This window comes from Oryzias latipes, chromosome 1, assembly GCF_053564925.1.
Source record: "Oryzias latipes strain Hd-rR chromosome 1, Olatipes_Hd-rR_3.1".
Lineage (NCBI taxonomy): Eukaryota > Metazoa > Chordata > Actinopteri > Beloniformes > Adrianichthyidae > Oryzias > Oryzias latipes.
This window is the reverse complement of record NC_136237.1, coordinates 43,638,281-43,659,871: the sequence shown is the minus strand read 5'-3', so window position 1 is coordinate 43,659,871 and position 21,591 is coordinate 43,638,281. Positions and strand designations below refer to the sequence as shown.

General features: G+C 52.6%; 1 protein-coding gene across 2 annotated transcripts; it reads right to left on the bottom strand.

The window, feature by feature from the left end:
- Positions 1–20: 20 nt before the first annotated feature.
- Positions 21–18,906, bottom strand: alg13 (ALG13 UDP-N-acetylglucosaminyltransferase subunit). 2 transcript variants are annotated; one of them, XM_023953507.2, is made up of 25 exons: positions 18,714–18,906; positions 17,706–17,789; positions 16,288–16,338; positions 16,168–16,214; positions 16,022–16,094; positions 15,868–15,949; positions 15,612–15,777; positions 15,491–15,545; positions 13,956–14,073; positions 13,524–13,588; positions 13,354–13,454; positions 13,196–13,278; positions 12,851–13,118; positions 12,660–12,767; positions 12,227–12,374; positions 11,982–12,141; positions 4,290–4,325; positions 4,165–4,220; positions 1,971–2,039; positions 1,732–1,855; positions 1,394–1,510; positions 1,286–1,326; positions 1,108–1,219; positions 926–1,030; positions 21–622 (listed from the first exon to the last, which is right to left on the bottom strand). In XM_023953507.2, exons 1-25 carry the CDS (start codon positions 18,831–18,833, stop codon positions 249–251), a joined length of 2,763 nt encoding a protein of 920 aa, XP_023809275.1. In that variant the 5' UTR covers positions 18,834–18,906; the 3' UTR covers positions 21–248. The 2 variants fall into 2 exon arrangements, with proteins under 2 accessions (XP_023809275.1, XP_023809277.1); XM_023953509.2 differs by lacking the exon at positions 4,290–4,325.
- Between the last annotated feature and the right edge of the window lie 2,685 nt (positions 18,907–21,591).

Below are 21,591 nucleotides of genomic sequence, written 5' to 3'. Positions count from 1 at the left end.
GGTCTGGAAACGGCGCCGTCTGCTGGTGAGACCAACTTTATTCACCCAAACAAGGAAAAACACCCGTGGACCCCCCCCCCCCCCCCCCCCCCACACCACCACACAGGCCAAACATCAAACAGCTGATCCAACAAAAATGGAGGGGGGGGCAGAACTCTGTAAGAACAAACTCAAACATTCTTCAAATACTAACACCCCCCAGCAGGTAAACCCAGCCCCCCCCCCCAGTTAGGCTCAGTCACACGGGCTCACATGGAGGCGGGCATGTAGTGAGAGGGGGGGGCAGTAATGTAACCAACCATGTGGGCGGGGTTAGAGACAGAACAGTACACCCGTGGGGCGTGGTTTGTGGGGGGAAAGGCACCCCAGTGGCTAGAGGGGGGCAGGCAGGGGTGGTAGGAAGAGTGATTGGTCAGGTGTGGGGGGTGGGAATGTGCAGCATGGGGTAGATGGGGGGCAGCTGTAAGGTAGGCTGCTGGAGGGGGGGGCTCATAGGACAGGTGCAACAGGGAGGTGGAAGGGGGGGGCATTGAATCTGGATAGAGGAGAGCAGAAGACGCCCCGGAGCCTGGAGGTGTGGGGCTGACGGAGGAGGCGGGGACTTCCATGGAGGGGGCGGGCCCTAGAAAGGGGGAGGGGACAAACAGGTTAGACCTCCAGCAGCAAAAGTTTCCTCAACCTGTGGCGGCTGACGCCGTCCCGCCCCATGAGCACAAACACGCCCGCCGTATCAGTCACCTGATGAACCCACTAACCAGCTGCAGCATCAACCCCCCCCCCATACACACACACCTGTCAGCGGCTGCTGTAGCTCCAGCTACAACAAGGCTAGCTTAGAAAAGTTAGCTTAAAGGTTCAGTCATTCACCCCCCAAACTAGTCCCACAGAGGCAGCAGCTTTCGGGGGGGGGGGGCACTTTACTGACCACTGCCATGTCCGTCCAGCTGTCCGTCCGCCAACCTTGGGGGCTCGCTGTAGGGGTGGGGGTGTTGGGGGCCGCGGCTGCTCTCAGCGAATGATACGGGAGATGCTACAAGACGAGAAAGGTGGGGGGTGTCAGAGGGACACTTTGTCAAAAACAGACAATTGCCCCCCTGGTAGCCTTACCGTGCAAGGGGGGCTCCTGACTCAAGTAGGAGCCACAATGCTGGTAGATGTAGGGGCTGTCTGGCACCGTGGGGGGGTACAGCTGCTGCTGCCAGCAGCTCTGATGATACCACTGCAGACAGGACAGGAGTTAGGGGGCGTGGTTACACCTGTATGTGGGAGGGGCTAGGAGCCCTACCTGGACGCCCAGGTTGAAGTAGTACTGGAGAACCCTGCAGTCTGCGGAACAAAGACGGCGTTAGAACCCCCACCACCAAGAATTGCTGACCACCGTGTGAACTCTGACCTCGGGGTAGATCGCTGCCGCTAGGGTCGTAAGAGTATGGGGGCGGAGCTACCACAGCACACACGGGCTCCCCCAAGTCATTGACCAACCAGGGAGACGTGGGCATCGCCATGGCAACTACAGGGCAGGATGAGAGGAATGAAAAAGTCTCAACAACAGTCTGTGCGGTGTGTGTGTGTGTGTGTGTGCGCGTGCGTGCGTGCGTGTGTGTGTGTGTGTGTGTGTGTGTGTGTGTGGGGGCATTGCCATCCTGCTCTACAGACCCCCCAGTTACCATCGCTCCTTCACACTCTTCACCTCATCCACACCCACGTGCGCATGGGACCGTGCACGGTTACCTGAGCGCGTCTGCACATGTGAGGTGGGGGGGAAGTGACCGGTTGCAGGCACCCGTGAGGAGGGGGAGGAGGGGGGAGAAGAAGAAGATGAGGGGGAGGAGCAAATGGCCAACGGCTTCATCGCCTGAAACACACAAATGCACACGCGTACACACACAAACACACACACACACACAGCAACACGCCATCAGTGGACGGCGTTCAAACAGCCGAGCCAAACGGTCGAGTCAGAATTGAACCTGCGGATTGTAGCTGAAGTTCAGGTCCAGTCTGGTTGGAGAGTCGGCTCCGCCCCTTTCCTGCTCGTCCTGTCATGAACAAGACGTCACAGATTAACATCTGACACCTGGGATAGACCACGCCCCTCTCCTGCCCATCGTCATGTGCCGCGCCCCGCAGACGCCCTCCTTCCAAGAGTCAGACTTGGTGTTGAAAATCTTAAACTTGATTTTTCCTCGTTTATTCTGAATTTGTTCTGGTCGACCTCAGATTGCAGCGTTTGAATTGAGTTCACATCAAATCAGATTCACATGGCGGGGGGGGCGGGGCTTCCAGTTTCAATGCACAGACGCAGTCGGAGTTCCTGCGGTCGCCTTCAATCCTGGGATTTAAACCTGTTCCTTGTTCCATACAAATAAATCTACCGAAAGATTTATAGAAATAAAAACCTGAACCGCCTTCTGTCATCCTTCAGCCAATCAGCAGCTTCCAACAGGAGCTCCGTGAAGAAAATCCAACCTTTTCCTTTAGACCAGGGGTCGGGAACCTATGGCTCGCGGGCCATATATGGCTCTTTTGATGGTCACATGTGGCTCGCAGACAAATCTTTAATTATACTTTTTTTTCATTAGACCAGTCCTTCTGGGGCGCGATGCGATGCCAGAGGTCACTTTACTATTATCTATTATTTCACAGAGTTTGTAGCAGCCGGAAACCTGTGAATTGCTGTGCCCAAAACTGCGCTCCCGTCTCTGAGGAAGAGTGCGCAGTTGCGGGGACGGGATGTGTGAGGAAGAAACCAGAGGGTGGGGGGGTGAGGGGTCCAGCAGCAGGTGAACCGCGCAGGGATAAAAATGTAAAACCCGCTGCCCGTCACTCACTGCAGTGTGTGAGTGTGTGTTTGGCTCCATGTCTGTCTCACATCTACAGAACATTCAGACTACGATCACGTTTAAAGTCTCAACGCCTGCATGAAGCAGAAACTCACCACGTATCAACCAGACTAGACCATCAGCAAAACTACCACGAGAAATACTCATCATTTATTAGCAACAGCATAACAATGTTATTGAAAAGAATCCACAGACTTATTGTACTTTAAAAATGTTGAAATTACATCAAATGCACACATTCATTTGTATATTTAGTTTTAAACATATCGTTGCTTACTGACTTGGACTGGGTGGCTGTTTGGGTCGCCTTAAAAGTTCTGGAGTTCATTAATCGCATCTAGCAGAGATCTGATTGGCTCTCAGTTCTGTCGCTCAGCCTGTTGTCAGGTAGTTTGGACCAATGGGGTTCAGCTATGGGCCGAATAAGGGAAATGGGAGGGCTGGAGCGGGAGGGGGGAAAATAAAGTTGGGAGAAGCGCTCGCTCTCTTCTCGGCGGGAGAGATTCAGGAGTTGCTGAATTAATTGTACGGCGTTTGTTGCGGTCTGCAGTAATCGGAATAAAGAACTTTAAAAGAGGTTAAGTCTCCGTGCCTCAGTGTGGGGAAGGGACGCTACATTATTGTATGGCTCTTTGGAAATTACATTTCAAAATATGTGGCATTTATGGCTCTCTCGGCCAAAAAGGTTCCCGACCCCTGATTTAGCGGACATGAAGAACTCAGATTGATGGCGTGTTCACACGCGTCCGTTGTCCCACGGCTCCGGCAGTCGAAGCGTTCAGAAACTTCAAGCTTTTACACGTTTGTGTTTGACACTGAAAGAACAAAACCTTGAAATCTATTTTTAAAGTCGTCTGACGTTTAGTTTCAGAGAAACAGAGAAACAGCTGGGTTGTGTCTGAATTCCCACCCTAACCCCTAAAAAAAAATAGATATTGCAGCAACATGTAGTGCTCTGGATTTTAAAGCAGTTCAGTCACAATGATCAATACTTTATTTGAAACGGCGGATATGGCATCATCGGATTAAAATGAACTTTAAGTGGCGATCATTTCTGAGTCCGCTGTCTTCTGAAGATAAAACATTGACGTTTAAGAAAATTTGACTTTTTTTGTCAAAAATTCTTCCGACGCAATGCATTGTGGTCTATATTCACTGATCTAGAGCGCATCGATGCTCGTGAGATTTTGCAGAGACTTTTGCGTTATAGAGGAGTTAGGGAAGACATTTGGAAACAATTCTGGATTCAGAGGAAAACAGGAAGAGGAAACACGGACAGAGGGAGGAAACAGGGAAACGAGGGAAGAGGTACAAACGTTACCTGTGTGGGGGCGGGGTCTCCAGTGCTGTAAACACCTGATGTCTGATAGCTCTGGTCTGGAACAGACGGACGTCAGTGACCTCATGTTTCCGTTAACCACGGCTGCTGCGAGGCGCCATACTCACCCTCAGACGGGTACAGGAACTCCTCTGTGTAATCAGCTGAAACACGCCACACGTGTCGTTACATGTCTCTACAGCGGACGCCACACGTGTCGTTACATGTCTCTACAGCCGACGCCACACGTGACAGTACATGTCTCTACAGCCGACGCCACACGGGTCGTCACATGTCTCTACAGCCGACGCCACACGGGTCGTCACATGTCTCTACAGCCGACGCCACACGGGTCGTCACATGTCTCTACAGCCGACGCCACACGGGTCGTCACATGTCTCTACAGCGGACGCCACACGTGACATTACATGTCTCTACAGCCGACGCCACACGGGTCGTCACATGTCTCTACAGCGGACGCCACACGGGTCGTCACATGTCTCTACAGCGGACGCCACACGTGTCGTTACATGTCTCTACAGCGGACGCCACACGGGTCGTTACATGTCTCTACAGCCGACGCCACACGTGACAGTACATGTCTCTACAGCCGACGCCACACGGGTCGTCACATGTCTCTACAGCCGACGCCACACGGGTCGTCACATGTCTCTACAACCGACGCCACACGGGTCGTCACATGTCTCTACAGCCGACGCCACACGGGTCGTCACATGTCTCTACAGCCGACGCCACACGGGTCGTCACGTCTCTACAGCCGACGCCACACGGGTCGTCACATGTCTCTACAGCGGACGCCACACGTGTCGTTACACGTCTCTACAGCCGACGCCACACATGACATTACATGTCTCTACAGCCGACGCCACACGTGACAGTACATGTCTCTACAGCCGACGCCACACGGGTCGTCACATGTCTCTACAGCCGACGCCACACGGGTCGTCACATGTCTCTACAGCCGACGCCACACGGGTCGTCACATGTCTCTACAGCCGACGCCACACGGGTCGTCACATGTCTCTACAGCCGAAGCCACACGGGTCGTCACATGTCTCTACAGCGGACGCCACACGTGTCGTCACATGTCTCTACAGCCGACGCCACATGGGTCGTCACATGTCTCTACAGCCGACGCCACACGGGTCGTCACATGTCTCTACAGCCGACGCCACACGGGTCGTCACATGTCTCTACAGCCGACGCCACACGGGTCGTCACATGTCTCTACAGCGGACGCCACACGGGTCGTCACATGTCTCTACAGCCGACGCCACACGGGTCGTCACATGTCTCTACAGCGGACGCCACACGTGTCGTTACATGTCTCTACAGCGGACGCCACACGTGTCGTTACATGTCTCTACAGCCGACGCCACACGTGACAGTACATGTCTCTACAGCCGACGCCACACGGGTCGTCACATGTCTCTACAGCCGACGCCACACGGGTCGTCACATGTCTCTACAGCCGACGCCACACGGGTCGTCACATGTCTCTACAGCCGACGCCACACGGGTCGTCACATGTATCTACAGCGGACGCCACACGTGACATTACATGTCTCTACACGCGACACCACACGGGTCGTCACATGTCTCTACAGCCGATGCCACACGGGTCGTCACGTCTCTACAGCCGACGCCACACGGGTCGTCACATGTCTCTACAGCGGACGCCACACGTGTCGTTACACGTATCTACAGCCGACGCCACACATGACATTACATGTCTCTACAGCCGACGCCACACGTGACAGTACATGTCTCTACAGCCGACGCCACACGGGTCGTCACATGTCTCTACAGCCGACGCCACACGGGTCGTCACATGTCTCTACAGCCGACGCCACACGGGTCGTCACATGTCTCTACAGCCGACGCCACACGGGTCGTCACATGTCACTACAGCGGACGCCACATGTGACATTACATGTCTCTACAGCAGACGTCACACGTGTCGTTACATGTCTCTACAGCGGACGCCACACGTGACATTACATGTCTCTACAGCGGACGCCACACGGGTCGTTACATGTCTCTACAGCGGACGCCACACGGGTCGTCACATGTCTCTACAGCGGACGCCACACATGACATTACATGTCTCTACAGCCGACGCCACACGGGTCGTCACGTCTCTACAGCCGACGCCACACGGGTCGTCACATGTCTCGACAGCGGACGCCACACGGGTCGTTACATGTCTCTACAGCGGACGCCACACGGGTCGTCACGTCTCTACAGCCGACGCCACACGGGTCGTCACATGTCTCTACAGCGGACGCCACACATGACATTACATGTCTCTACAGCCGACGCCACACGGGTCGTCACGTCTCTACAGCCGACGCCACACGGGTCGTCACATGTCTCTACAGCGGACACCACACATGACATTACATGTCTCTACAGCCGACGCCACACGGGTCGTCACATGTCTCTACAGCCGACGCCACACGGGTCGTCACATGTCTCTACAGCCGATGCCACACGGGTCGTCACATGTCTCTACAGCGGACGCCACACGTGACATTACATGTCTCTACAGGCGACACCACACGGGTCGTCACATGTCTCTACAGCCGACGCCACACGGGTCGTCACATGTCTCTACAGGCGACACCACACGGGTCGTCACGTCTCTACAGCCGACGCCACACAGATTCGTCACATGTCTCTACAGCGGACGCCACACGTGACATTACATGTCTCTACAGGCGACACCACACGGGTCGTCACATGTCTCTACAGCCGACGCCACACGTGACATTACATGTCTCTACAGCCGACGCCACACGTGACAGTACACGTCTCTACAGCCGACGCCACACGTGACATTACACGTCTCTACAGCCGACGCCACACGTGACACTACATGTCTCTACAGGCGACACCACACAGGTCGTCACATGTCTCTACAGCGGACGCCACACATGACATTACATGTCTCTACAGCCGACGCCACACGGGTCGTCACGTCTCTACAGCCGACGCCACACGGGTCGTCACGTGTCTCTACAGCGGACGCCACACATGACATTACATGTCTCTACAGCCGACGCCACACGGGTCGTCACATGTCTCTACAGCCGACGCCACACGGGTCGTCACATGTCTCTACAGCCGATGCCACACGGGTCGTCACATGTCTCTACAGCGGACGCCACACGTGACATTACATGTCTCTACAGGCGACACCACACGGGTCGTCACATGTCTCTACAGCCGACGCCACACGGGTCGTCACATGTCTCTACAGACGACACCACACGGGTCGTCACGTCTCTACAGCCGACGCCACACGGGTCGTCACATGTCTCTACAGCGGACGCCACACGTGACATTACATGTCTCTACAGGCGACACCACACGGGTCGTCACATGTCTCTACAGCCGACGCCACACGTGACATTACACGTCTCTACAGCCGACGCCACACGTGACAGTACACGTCTCTACAGCCGACGCCACACGTGACATTACAGGTCTCTACAGCCGACGCCACACGTGACACTACATGTCTCTACAGGCGACACCACACAGGTCGTCACATGTCACTACAGCGGACGCCACACGTGTCGTTACACGTCTCTACAGACGACGCCACACGTGACATTACACGTCTCTACAGCCGACGCCACACGTGACATTACATGTCTCTACAGCCGACGCCACACGTGACATTACATGTCTCTACAGCCGACGCCACACGTGACATTACATGTCTCTACAGCCCACGCCACACGGGTCGTCACATGTCTCTACAGCCGATGCCACACGGGTCGTCACGTCTCTACAGCCGACGCCACACGTGACATTACATGTCTCTACAGCCGACGCCACACGTGACATTACATGTCTCTACAGCCGACGCCACACGTGACATTACATGTCTCTACAGCCGACGCCACACGTGACATTACATGTCTCTACAGCCCACGCCACACGGGTCGTCACATGTCTCTACAGCCGACGTCACACGGGTCGTCACATGTCTCTACAGCCGACGCCACACAGGTCGTCACATGTCTCTACAGCGGACGCTCCACGTGACATTACATGTCTCTACAGGCGACACCACACGGGTCGTCACATGTCTCTACAGCCGACGCCACACGGGTCGTCACATGTCACTACAGCGGACGCCACACGTGACATTACATGTCTCTACAGCCCACGCCACACGGGTCGTCACATGTCTCTACAGCCGACGTCACACGGGTCGTCACATGTCTCTACAGCCGACGCCACACAGGTCGTCACATGTCTCTACAGCGGACGCTCCACGTGACATTACATGTCTCTACAGGCGACACCACACGGGTCGTCACATGTCTCTACAGCCGACGCCACACGGGTCGTTACATGTCTCTACAGCGGACGCCACACGTGACATTACATGTCTCTACAGCGGACGCCACACGTGTCGTCACATGTCTCTACAGCCGACGCCACACGGGTCGTCACATGTCACTACAGCGGACGCCACATGTGACATTACATGTCTCTACAGCCGACGCCACACGTGACATTACATGTCTCTACAGCCGACGCCACACGTGACATTACATGTCTCTACAGCCCACGCCACACGGGTCGTCACATGTCTTTACAGCCGATGCCACAAGGGTCGTCACGTCTCTACAGCCGACGCCACACGTGACATTACATGTCTCTACAGCCGACGCCACACGTGACATTACATGTCTCTACAGCCGACGCCACACGTGACATTACATGTCTCTACAGCCGACGCCACACGTGACATTACATGTCTCTACAGCCCACGCCACACGGGTCGTCACATGTCTCTACAGCCGACGTCACACGGGTCGTCACATGTCTCTACAGCCGACGCCACACAGGTCGTCACATGTCTCTACAGCGGACGCTCCACGTGACATTACATGTCTCTACAGGCGACACCACACGGGTCGTCACATGTCTCTACAGCCGACGCCACACGGGTCGTCACATGTCTCTACAGCCGACGCCACACGGGTCGTCACATGTCACTACAGCGGACGCCACATGTGACATTACATGTCTCTACAGCAGACGTCACACGTGTCGTTACATGTCTCTACAGCGGACGCCACACGTGACATTACATGTCTCTACAGCGGACGCCACACGGGTCGTTACATGTCTCTACAGCGGACGCCACACGTGACATTACATGTCTCTACAGCCGACGCCACACGGGTCGTCACATGTCTCTACAGCCGACGCCACACGGGTCGTCACATGTCACTACAGCGGACGCCACATGTGACATTACATGTCTCTACAGCGGACGCCACATGTGACAGTACATGTCTCTACAGCGGACGCCACACGGGTCGTTACATGTCTCTACAGCGGACGCCACACGTGACATTACATGTCTCTACAGCCGACACCACACGGGTCCTCACATGTCTCTACAGCGGACGCCACACGGGTCGTCACATGTCTCTACAGCGGACGCCACACGTGACATTACATGTCTCTACAGCCGACACCACACGGGTCGTCACATGTCTCTACAGCCGACGCCACACGGGTCGTCACATGTCTCTACAGCAGACGCCACACGGGTCGTTACACGGGTCGTTACATGTCACTACAGCGGACGCCACACGTGACATTACATGTCTCTACAGCGGACGCCACACGTGACATTACACGTCTCTACAGCGGACGCCACACGGATCGTTACATGTCTCTACAGCGGACGCCACACGTGACATTACATGTCTCTACAGCCGATACCACACGGGTCGTCACATGTCTCTACAGCCGACGCCACACGGGTCGTCACATGTCTCTACAGCCGACGCCACACGGGTCGTCACATGTCACTACAGCGGACGCCACACGTGACATTACATGTCTCTACAGCGGACGCCACACGTGACATTACATGTCTCTACAGCGGACGCCACACGTGACATTACATGTCTCTACAGCCGACGCCACACGTGACATTACATGTCTCTACAGCAGACGCCACACGTGACATTACATGTCTCTACAGCGGACGCCACACGGGTCGTTACATGTCTCTACAGCGGACGCCACACGTGACATTACATGTCTCTACAGCCGACACCACACGGGTCGTCACATGTCTCTACAGCCGACGCCACACGGGTCGTCACATGTCTCTACAGCCGACGCCACACGGGTCGTCACATGTCACTACAGCGGACGCCACATGTGACGTTACATGTCTCTACAGCAGACGTCACACGTGTCGTTACATGTCTCTACAGCAGACGTCACACGTGTCGTTACATGTCTCTACAGCGGACGCCACACGTGACATTACATGTCTCTACAGCGGACGCAACACGGGTCGTTACATGTCTCTACAGCCGACGCCACACGGGTCGTCACATGTCACTACAGCGGACGCCACATGTGACATTACATGTCTCTACAGCAGACGTCACACGTGTCGTTACATGTCTCTACAGCAGACGTCACACGTGTCGTTACAATTCTCTACAGCGGACGCCACACGTGACATTACATGTCTCTACAGCGGACGCCACAGGGGTCGTTACATGTCTCTACAGCCGACGCCACACGGGTCGTTACACGTCTCTACAGCGGACGCCACACGGGTCGTCACATGTCTCTACAGCCGACGCCACACGGGTCGTCACATGTCACTACAGCGGACGCCACACGTGTCGTTACACGTCTCTACAGCGGACGCCACACGGGTCGTCACATGTCTCTACAGCGGACGCCACACGGGTCGTCACATGTCTCTACAGCGGACGCCACACGGGTCGTTACATGTCATTACAGCGGACGCCACACGGGTCGTTACATGTCATTACAGCGGACGCCACACGGGTCGTCACATGTCTCTACAGCGGACGCCACACGGGTCGTCACATGTCTCTACAGCCGACGCCACACGGGTCGTTACACGTCTCTACAGCCGACGCCACACGTGACATTACATGTCTCTACAGCGGACGCCACACGTGACATTACATGTCTCTACAGCGGACGCCACACGGGTCGTTACATGTCTCTACAGCGGACGCCACACGTGACATTACATGTCTCTACAGCCGACGCCACACGGGTCGTCACATGTCTCTACAGCCGACGCCACACGGGTCGTCACATGTCTCTACAGCAGACGTCACACGTGTCGTTACATGTCTCTACAGCAGACGTCACACGTGTCGTTACATGTCTCTACAGCGGACGCCACACGTGACATTACATGTCTCTACAGCCGACGCCACACGGGTCGTCACATGTCTCTACAGCGGACGCCACACGTGACATTACATGTCTCTACAGCGGACGCCACACGGGTCGTCACATGTCTCTACAGCGGACGTCACACGGGTCGTCACATGTCTCTACAGCCGACGCCACACGGGTCGTTACATGTCTCTACAGCGGACGCCACACGTGTCGTTACACGTCTCTACAGCGGACGCCACACGGGTCGTCACATGTCTCTACAGCGGACGCCACACGGGTCGTCACATGTCTCTACAGCCGACGCCACACGGGTCGTCACATGTCTCTACAGCCGACGCCACACGGGTCGTTACATGTCATTACAGCGGACGCCACACGGGTCGTCACATGTCTCTACAGCGGACGCCACACGGGTCGTCACATGTCTCTACAGCAGACGCCACACGGGTCGTTACACGTCTCTACAGCGGACGCCACACGGGTCGTTACATGTCACTACAGCGGACGCCACACGTGACATTACACGTCTCTACAGCGGACGTCACACGTGACGCTGGCATTCATGCCCAAACCCTCACCCTGGTCCTCCATTGTGCTGGTGTCCTCCTGGTCGTCCTCCGAGGAGCAGACGGGGGTGTTTCCTGGTGCAGGTGCAGGTGGGGGGATCCCTGCCGTCCTCTGAAGTCTGTAGGAACCAGAGGGGGGGGCTATGCTGGAAGGAGGAACCACAGCGGCGCCCTGAGAGGGAGGGGACCGTCATCTCAGAATCCATGCAGAAGGAACCCGTAATAGTTCTGGGCTCTAGCCCCACTGTGCTCCTCACCGCCAGCGGGGGCAGGACGGCCTCCGCGTCGTCCAGCTGGTAGTACGCCATGGCCGTTTCCAGGTCCGCATGCTCCTCCACCGCCTCTGCTGAAAACCCAAATTGACCATCCTTGTTCAGAACCGCCGCCAGCTGGCGCCGGCTGCGCCTGGAAACAGGAAACAGGGTTTAAGCCATACAAGAAGTGATCTAACAATGGGGAGTGGTCCCTGCTGTACTGATGGCCCCTCCCTGAAAAAAACAACAACCTGCTGATGGTCTTTCCCAGAAAAGTTAAATATTTCAAAGCAACTTTCAAAACCATCAGCAGAGTTTGGGATCAGCTGAGGCTCCGCTGTCCGTGGTCCTGAAGCCAGCAGACGGCGGGGAATTGATGGCGGGGCCGCGGCGGCCACTCGGGCGGGCGGGGGCTGTGTTGGCTGATATCACTCACCTGGACCTGAAGGGGTAGTTCTCGTAGTCGTGGTAGAACCGCCGGCCCGTTTGGTAATAGGTCAGCTGTGGACCCATCAGGTGACGGTTCAGGAATCGAGAGGAGCTTCTGGCGGGAACCAGGTCACACAGAGACACCGTCAGTTTGCATCAATGTGGGGGGAGAAGTGACAGTGGGGGCTTCAGGCCCACCTTGAAGATCCATATCTCGGTGGTCTGACGGTGGGGGCAGGATGATGTTGGGGGGCATATGGGTTGTAGGTCAAGGCTCCAGGTGACAGTGGTGGGGGTGGGCGTGCTTGCCCTACAGGCTGAAAGCGGGGGGGCAACACAGAAGAAGCAGGGCCCCCATAAGAGGAGGGGGGTGGCATGAACAACTCCGCCCCCTTCACCACGTTGTTTCCCCGGGACTTTCTGAAGTAGCGGTGGCGGTGGTGGCGTTGACCACGGGAGTCTAGATCTGAGGAGCACAAACGGGGGCAGGTTATGGTGGAGGTGGTGGTGGGGGGTCTGAAACTGAGTAGGAAGCAGACCTACCAAGGTCTTTCCTGGAGGGGGCAGCCACATTCCAGGCAGGAACTGGATTGACTGGTTTCAGATCAGTCAGGGGAACCAAGTGTCTGCATGAAAGATCCATTTGTCAAAGGCTGGACCAACTGGTTCTGGTTCAGTCCAAGTGGGCGGCGGCATATTACTTCTCTCCCAGCTCCTCGATGAAGACCGTGACGGCCGCGGCGTGCGTTCCCACCTCCTGGATAAAGGCGTTGTAGAACTTCCCCTTTGGCTCCAAACGCACCTGAAGAGGAAGAGGAATCTGGAGGAAGTCTGTCTACAGACTCCAGGACAGGAAGTGAGGCGGTCTCACCTGACACTTGTCTCCCAGGAAGTACTGCCTCCCGGCAAACACCATGTAGTCCGTCTTCTGCATCTCTGTGAGTCGACAGTTTCCAGATTAACACAGACCTGCAGCTGGAACCAACAGAACATCCATGCTGTGTTCATCTGTGTACCTCAAACAGGAACCCTGTTTGTTTCTAGAACCACCAGAACTTTGTTCTGGACGTGTGGCGTCCGCTATAACATCTAACTAATCAGATCGATCTTAGGCAAACTGTCAATCAAATCGGCCTGTAGGGTTAGACGAATCAATCTTGGAAAATACAATCTGGCTTGAGGTACACCAGGTTTATGCAATGTAAGGTAAAAGTGACCAATCACAGCGGAAAACTACAGTGAGCTCCCAGTGCATGCTGGGAGGTGGTCCAGTCACATGACTGAGGTTCTGGTCCGTTCTAACCTTTACAGGTGTCCTGCCACACGTCAAATTCCAGATTCCTGTAGACGTCGCCATCGAGAGCCTTCATGACTTTGTAGGGCAGCGAGAGTCTGTAGGAGGGCGGGGCTTCTCCAGGAGGCTGCGTTTCGACAGGAAGAGTCAGCGGATGTGACATCACACAGCCTGTGGGTGCGTCTGTTGTTTTCCTCCAAATTTTATTTATGAGTATTGAAAAATTTATAAAACTGTACATTTAAATTCAGTTTTGGACCCATAACTTCTCTATTCTCAACTATTCTTTTCTTTTCTTTCAATAACAGAACTTAGTATCTAACAAGACACAAAACAGGGAACAGCGGATGCATTATTAGGGAGGGAGGGAAGTAAAAAATAAAATAAAACCTTCATCTTGGTTATCAATATAAGCCAGACATATTTATTACCTCCAATAGTAAATGATTAACATAGAACAGCCATTGTGACCTTATCTTCCAAAATGTAGGCATCTCTATCCAAAGTGAGTAGGTTAGTCTTTCCATCTGAAAGATTTCATTTACAACGTCTATCCAATTGTCCAAGCAGGGTACGGGGGGGGGGGGCAGTGTCTAGTCACTGCTTTTTTACCAGCAGTTATTAATATTCTGAATACATTTTCGTTGGTAGGTGGGAGTTGTGTCTTGTGGTTGGTTTCTACTTCTGCCTCCAGCACTTGTTTTTATCTCCATTGCCGTGTTTCTTTTGTTTGGTTGTAATAAAAAACTTCAAACATTTCCATCTAAATTCTCTCCATGCTGTGAATTTGTACATTTCCACACTGATACACAGCAATCTCTCCATTCTTCGTCTGTCGTAGTTGTGTTGCTTTCTTTCTCCCATTTACTTTATATATATTGAGTTGAGGTCATTTTTTACTCATAAATCCCTTGTAAAGTCTAGATATCAAACCCTTTTTTACATTTTCCTTTGCATGCTGTTGATATTTCACCAAGCACTGGTTCCTGTGTATCCATGGTGTGGAGGACCTCTTTGTTAATGTAGTTGTAAATATCTGTAAAAATCATTTTTCCCTAAGTTATAATTATCCTTAAGTGTTTGGAAATCTTTCATTATTCCCTTGTTGAGTAAAGAGTAATGTGTTTAACCCTTGCACTGTCCAGTGGTGACATCTATTGTCTAACTGCTTGGGCTTGAAATCATGGTCGTATGCGCATCATCTTACAATTTTGAAGTTATTGTGTAGTCTGTGTTCCTCCTTTATTTGGGACCAGATTTTCAGTTGTGTCACTATCCATAGTTTTCCCCTGTGTCTTTGTTTCCCATGAGCGCCTGTAGTGGAGAGTCTGAGACTTAAAGTAATTCAATGCCTTTCCATTTGAGATTTAATTTGGTACGTAGTGGGTTGGTGGATCATAATTTAAAGTCAGTATTTGGGTTTTCCCCATGTTTAACTTCTATCCTGCGTGGTATCCAAATGTATTTAAACATTCAAATAATCTGGGCAATGATTCATTTGGTTCACTTGTGTAAATTATTACATCACGCGTCTCCGTTTTTACCTTCATCACCTCCTCGGAGCACGGCTTCTCCTCACCTGCTCCGCCAGCCTCCTCCCTGCAAGAGAAAGGCTGAAGAAGAGTCTGCGGGGGAGGAGCTACAAGCGTGTGCTGCTGCACGTACCTGTGTCCACGGTCATCAGGTGTGTCATAGCTGGGGTCGGCGTCGCTGCACACAGAAGGGCTGTTTCTATAGCGACGACTTCCTACCTTGAAAGCCTCCATGGCCTGAAAAAGCTCCGCCTCTTCCAAGCCAAACACCTGCGTGTACAGCAGCTCATACAACAGAGCTACACACACACACACACACACACACACACACACACACCTGAGCAGGTGAGTTTCCACACACTGCAGCGCTGCATGACGAGGACACTCACACTGGCAGAGTGCAGCTGAGGCGGGGTAACTTCTCGGGTAAACTATGTCGTAGTGACCATTGATGGAGCAGCACAGCATCACCTGACCACACAGTGGGTTAGCAGCCAATCACAGCACAGTGTGAGGCATCATGTGACCAGAGTGCCTCCTCACCTTTTCCATGTAGTTGTCCTCTGAGATGATTGTGGCCGGTTTCCCGGGGTAACGGTAGATTACAAAACAGCGCCTGGGTGATTGGCAGCAGTTGGGTTACCATGGCAACCTTGGCCAGTCCTGCCATTGAGATTTTTATGACTTACCTGTACAGGTGGGAGAGGGCCTTGATCTCCACCTGCCCCACCGTTTCCTAGAGAGATGCACAGAATGTGAGACGGCAGGAACGAGGCCCGAGCAGCCCAACAGGTGGGGGCGGAGCTCACCTTTGGGTCCTCTAGGCGCTCCAGGTACTTTTCAAAGGAGCCTTCAACAAACTGCCACAGACGGGGGAGGGGGGGTGAGAATGTTAAATTCAGCTTTATTGTCAAATATGCTGCATCCATCAGACATACAGCACAGATGAAATTGCTTTCCTCTCACCCCACGGTGCAAGCAGCATATAAAATAATAAATAAACGACTTAAAAAAATAGATAAGACAGTAATAGTAGGAGGAATAACAGTAGTCTAAACCAGTGTTTTTCAACCAGTGTGCCGCGGCACACTAGTGTGCCGTGAGAGATGGTCAAGTGTGCCGTGGAAAATTGCCCTCAATAACTGATCTAAAAACATTTCCCATCTCCAGGATTTCAGCTCTCTGTTCAGCCAAACAGGCCCTGATAAAACACTGAGGAGTTGGGAATATAAAAGATCGTAAAATACTTTTTCTTTGCGTTTATTTTATTTTATTAAAGACATTTTGATGAGAATGACCGTACCACGATTCAGCTGCAGCTCCGGCTGTGTTTGGGAAAAGTCCCGTCGCTTTAACTGTCTCCACCAATCATTCTTGAGGGGCTTAATCACATGTCATCAGTCTGACCAATCAGAAGTGGTTCAAGTCTTCACTTCCTTGTCCCGATTTAGCTCGTAAAGTCGCTCAGTTCTAACAAAAATAGCAGCTAAAGCTCGTCTTTTGCGCTGTTGCTTTCCACAGAATCCGGTATCAGACCGTGGAACAAGTGAACAAAACAAGGAAGCTCCGAAAAGCGATCTCCGCCGGCCGTTTTATGCACTACATCTCCCATGATGCATTGGGTTGTGAGAGTGACAGTGCATAATGAGATCTGTTGTTAAACGTCTTGAAACCAACGAACACACAAACTATTTTTAAATCTTCTAACTTAACTTTTATTGAATCTTTTAGAAAAAAACAGCTGCAGTTTCCAGCTTTTTCTGCAACAATTATCTCAAAAATGCATGTGAGACTGTGGGGGGGCTGTAGATCAATACATACTATGAGTCTCTCCTTTTTTTTTAATTTTTGGATGCTGGTGTGCCGCGGGATTATTTTTAAGGTTAAAGTGTGCCGTGGCTCAGAAAAGGTTGAAAAACACTGGTCTAAACAGTGCTAAAGAGCAGTGGCAGGTTAAAGTGGCGTCAGTGCTGAGGACAGGAAGTGGATGAGTCAGTGATGGCAGTCTTTGGTGATGATGATGTTCTGAACTGGTGTGAAAGTTTTCAGTGTGAGCTTGTAGGATGGAGTGGAGGGGCCAGTGGGGGGAGGGCAGGGAGGGAGTGGAGGGTCCTTATTGCCCGATGGAGGAAACTGTCCTCGAGTCTGCTGGTTCTGGCCTGCAGACTTGCAGCCCCCTCCCTGATGCAGCAGGTGTCGGTGCTGCGGGACAAACGGCCGGACTCACCGGTTCAAAGCTGCTCCTGTTGGCCCTCATGAAGTTGGCACAGTCCAGTCGGATCTTCTGATGGTAGTTCTGCGAGAAATACAGCTGCACACGCATGTGCGCACGTACGTGCATGGCTCACGAGTCAGTATCAGTAAATTCATTCCATTTTAAAGTTTAAAGCAACTTAAAAAATATTCAAAACAAAATGCAATCTATGTACGCTGATGTTTGCGTCATTCACAGACCTTTATTATGAATCACACGCATTAACATAGTGATGCCCGCAGGCCGAGGACGGGAGCTCAGCGCCGACGACCAGATGCTCACGTGAGCCTCGAGCCACGCCCCCTCTGTGGCGCAGGCCCGACTATGACCTCAGATCAGATCAGCTGATAACGAGGATTAATAAAGTTGATCTTTTCAAATGTTAATGCATGTGATTCATAAAGGTGCTCAATAGCTGTGAGGACAGTGATGCTATCGTCACCAAAGGTTCTGACTCATGACCCGGTTGTCCTGCTGACGGTGGCGCCGTCTCCCTGCATGTCTGCATTCACAGCATGAAGATCATTTCTCATTCAAATGCAGGAAGAACAGACTTTCTGTGTTCGTGCAGAAGGATTGACATACGTTTCTCAGAAGAGTGATGGAAGCAGATGTAACTTTACCAAGTCCTCTGAGTCCTGCAATCTGATTGGTTGACTCCCCCCTACTCTAGTTCCATTATCGGACACAGATCAGTTTTGACTCAGGTTTCTAACATGAATGTGTCAGAAATCAGAGCGCAGTTGTAGCGCACGTGTGACTCACGCAGCAGCACGTGAGCAGTTGGAATCCCAGATTGGAGGTCGGAACTCTGAGCGGACTCATGGGAGTTTGTCAGTTCACAGCAGAAGATTTTTACACACTGATGCAGAGTTTTGCTGTGTACGTTCTCACATTCTATGTTACAATTCTCACATCAAATCTACAGGTGCATCCTTCTTGGGACACATTTACCCTCATATTCCTCCCCCACCGGCTCACCTGCTCGGACACGGCCCGGAACAAACTGGACGCGTCTCGCGCCACCATCTTCCGGTAGAGTCCCAGACTGGACAGGTACTCGTCCATGTTCACGAAGTACCTCTTCAGGCCTTTCTGCATGCCGCCGCGCGCTCCTGCTGCTGCTGCTGCACCCTCCGAGCTCGAGGCGCAACGCCGCCAGGTGAGTCCAATGAGCTTAATGAGCGCGCGAGGCGGGAGGCCTTCGCGGACCCCGCCGGGGTCGTAAATGTCGGTTTTACAGGGAAAGAGGCGCGTTCATGTCCGCGTTTGAAAATGGAGAAAGACAGTTCAGCTGAAGACGCCTTTCTGAGAGTTTTTATTCTAATAGTTGTGAATCAGACAAAAAATGCTTAAGAGCTTCTAAAGTGTGATGCAGACTATATGCTGGGCGGGGCCACAGGCTCCGCCCCCTTCTGGTTCAGACAAATAGATCCATGATCGTTTTCCTGGTCTGAGCTGGAATCTGGATCAGAACCGGATGGATGGATGGATGGATCTGTTGTTGCTGCTGATTACTGCTAATGTTAGGTGTGTGTGTGTGGGGGGGGGCAGTAAGCTAGAGGGAGAGAGTGTACACAGATGGATGATGGGATATCAGCAGAGGCTTACTTCCGTGCCAACAGTCCCGCCCACAACTCAGAGGTGAATTTCTGATGAACTCCTGCAGAAACTATGTCTTAAGGCCCGTTCACACCGGGACGAATTTCGCCGGCGATTTTCGCCGACGTTTAACGCTTCGTGACTAAACAAAGGGCACCAATGAGAGTGTGCACACCGACGCGAAAAAACGCCACGCGTCAAAGTGTCAAAATCTATTCGACCAATGAGAACGGCGCTTTTGCACACCTGTCTGGAGCTTCTGAAGTTACAGTAAAACACAACTTGGGGGCGCTCAAACACAAAACTGCCTTTCTGAGCACACATACCAGCGAAGAAGATAGACGCCAAGTAGCGTCTACACTGCCGCGGAGAAATAATGACGGACATTCTAAAATATCCCCGAACCAAGTACCAGTTGGAGCTACTGGTGCCTGAAATATTCATGTTTTCTTTGTTTGATTCTGACAAGCGTGTGAATACTTGCTCTCTTCTTCTGAGTGAAAAGCGACTTTAAGAAGCGTAAAGTTGCGCAGCGCCACCTTGTGTACAGGAGTATTTCTGTTTTACATTAAGCACCATCTAATGTCAGGGAATGAAATTGCATGTTCACTCGGCTCATCGTCAGCGAAAATCTCCTGGGTGTGAACACAAAAAACATGGCGAAAAACGCTGGCGAATAACGCCTGGCGAATATTCGTCCCAGTGTGTACGGGCCTTTAGAGAACCACAGGGGATTTTGGCTAAAAACGGCATCATCCTCATTAAAAGACCACCGGGAACGCTTTGGGAACGGGTCAGAGGGTGATTGGGATGCGACTTTTAGGCGTCACGGCTGGATTTTTGCTTTGCTGTGACGTGCACGTACGTGTGCACATCAACAGATCCTCGGAGTGGGACTTTAAAAACTGTAGAAAAACCTGACAGATGGCCCCGCCCCTCCTAAGGGTTCTCTCTAACATTTCCAGAACCTTCAGACCTTCAGAGACGTGTTCATCTGGAGGGTCAGACGGCTGCAGGACTTGATCTCTGGACTCAGAAGAGGTTCTGCTGCTGGAGTTCTGACTGGAACCACACCGGTCCTGTCCGCTGTCTGTGACCCGGGCTTTCCAGCAGATCTACTTTGAGTCTCTTCATGGTCCAGCACCAAAGTCCATCTCTGACGCGTTGGTCCCACATGGACCGGATCAGGAGTACCCCTTCTGTGGGGCCCACGGATTCCCGAATAAACACTATTTTCAGTTGCAGATGCAGATAAAATCTGGATCTTCTTGAAAATGTCAGACAAACTTCTGAGATTTTCAAGTTCTTTGAGGTTCTAGAGAAAATGGACACCAGCAGAAGTGGTTTCTGGTGTAAAACTAGACTTCAGCGAATGCTCACGTGTTTTTCTACGAGTTCTCACACAGGAGTCAGGAGTTTTACTGCCGGTCTGTTTAACAAACGCCATAAATGATCCTCAGATCCAAATCACTTAGGCGTGACCGACAGCGACACCTGGTGTGACAGAAACCCAGCAAAGCCCTGAGGTCTTCAAGAAGCGTGGACGATCTGCCGGGGACCGCCCCAGAGACAACCACGCCCACTTCAGCAACATCGACCTATGAAGCGAGTCTTTGGACTGTGGGAGGAGGTCCGCACACGCAGAGAACAGAGAATCTGAATGCTAACCACTACACCACAGCACAGCCTCCCTCTTTGCTGCATTTGTTTAAAATACTGAAGTCTAACGGAACCACAAGAGGCCCAACCCGGTTCTGTCAGGAGGTTCATCCGACTCAAATCTGTGCCAGATTTAGCAAATAAGATGGAAACGTTCTTTGAGGAGAGGCGGGATCAGGATGACCCGTAAGAGCAGCAGCACACTTTCTAAACGCTGAAATCTGAAGGACATCACAGACTGCAGGGGTGATAGTCAGAGCAGAGGATGACTCTGGTGATGAAGACGATGAAGATAGAAAGGGCAAAGGCAGAGAAAAGGACAAACTGGTGGAAGCGGAAAAATGAGGAATGTTGCAGGACTTTGAGAAGCAGCTGAAACAGACTCTGGGGGTCAGGAGGTTCTCCCAGATGACTGATGAGATCAGGGAGACGGTACGAGTGAACCTGGTGGGTCATCAGGAAAGAAAGTTGATAAGGAGACTTGGTGGAATGAGGAGGTGCAGGAGTGCAGGGAGATGCAGCGTAAGGTGAAAGTAGAGGGGTCAAAGGCCAAACAAGGGGCTCATGGTGACTTGTATACTAGGTTGAGCAGTAAAGA

Bases quoted from the DNA above. Each gene is read 5' to 3' on its own strand.
- alg13 (XM_023953507.2), bottom strand. From the start codon at position 18,833: ATGCAGAAAGGCCTGAAGAGGTACTTCGTGAACATGGACGAGTACCTG. The intron at 16,339-17,705 runs GTGAGTCCGGCC...CGTCTGTGGCAG, and splicing joins ACAGGAGCAGCTTTGAACCG to TTTGTTGAAGGCTCCTTTGA. The intron at 1,856-1,970 runs GTTCAATTCTGA...TGTGTGTTTCAG, and splicing joins ACTTCAGCTACAATCCGCAG to GCGATGAAGCCGTTGGCCAT.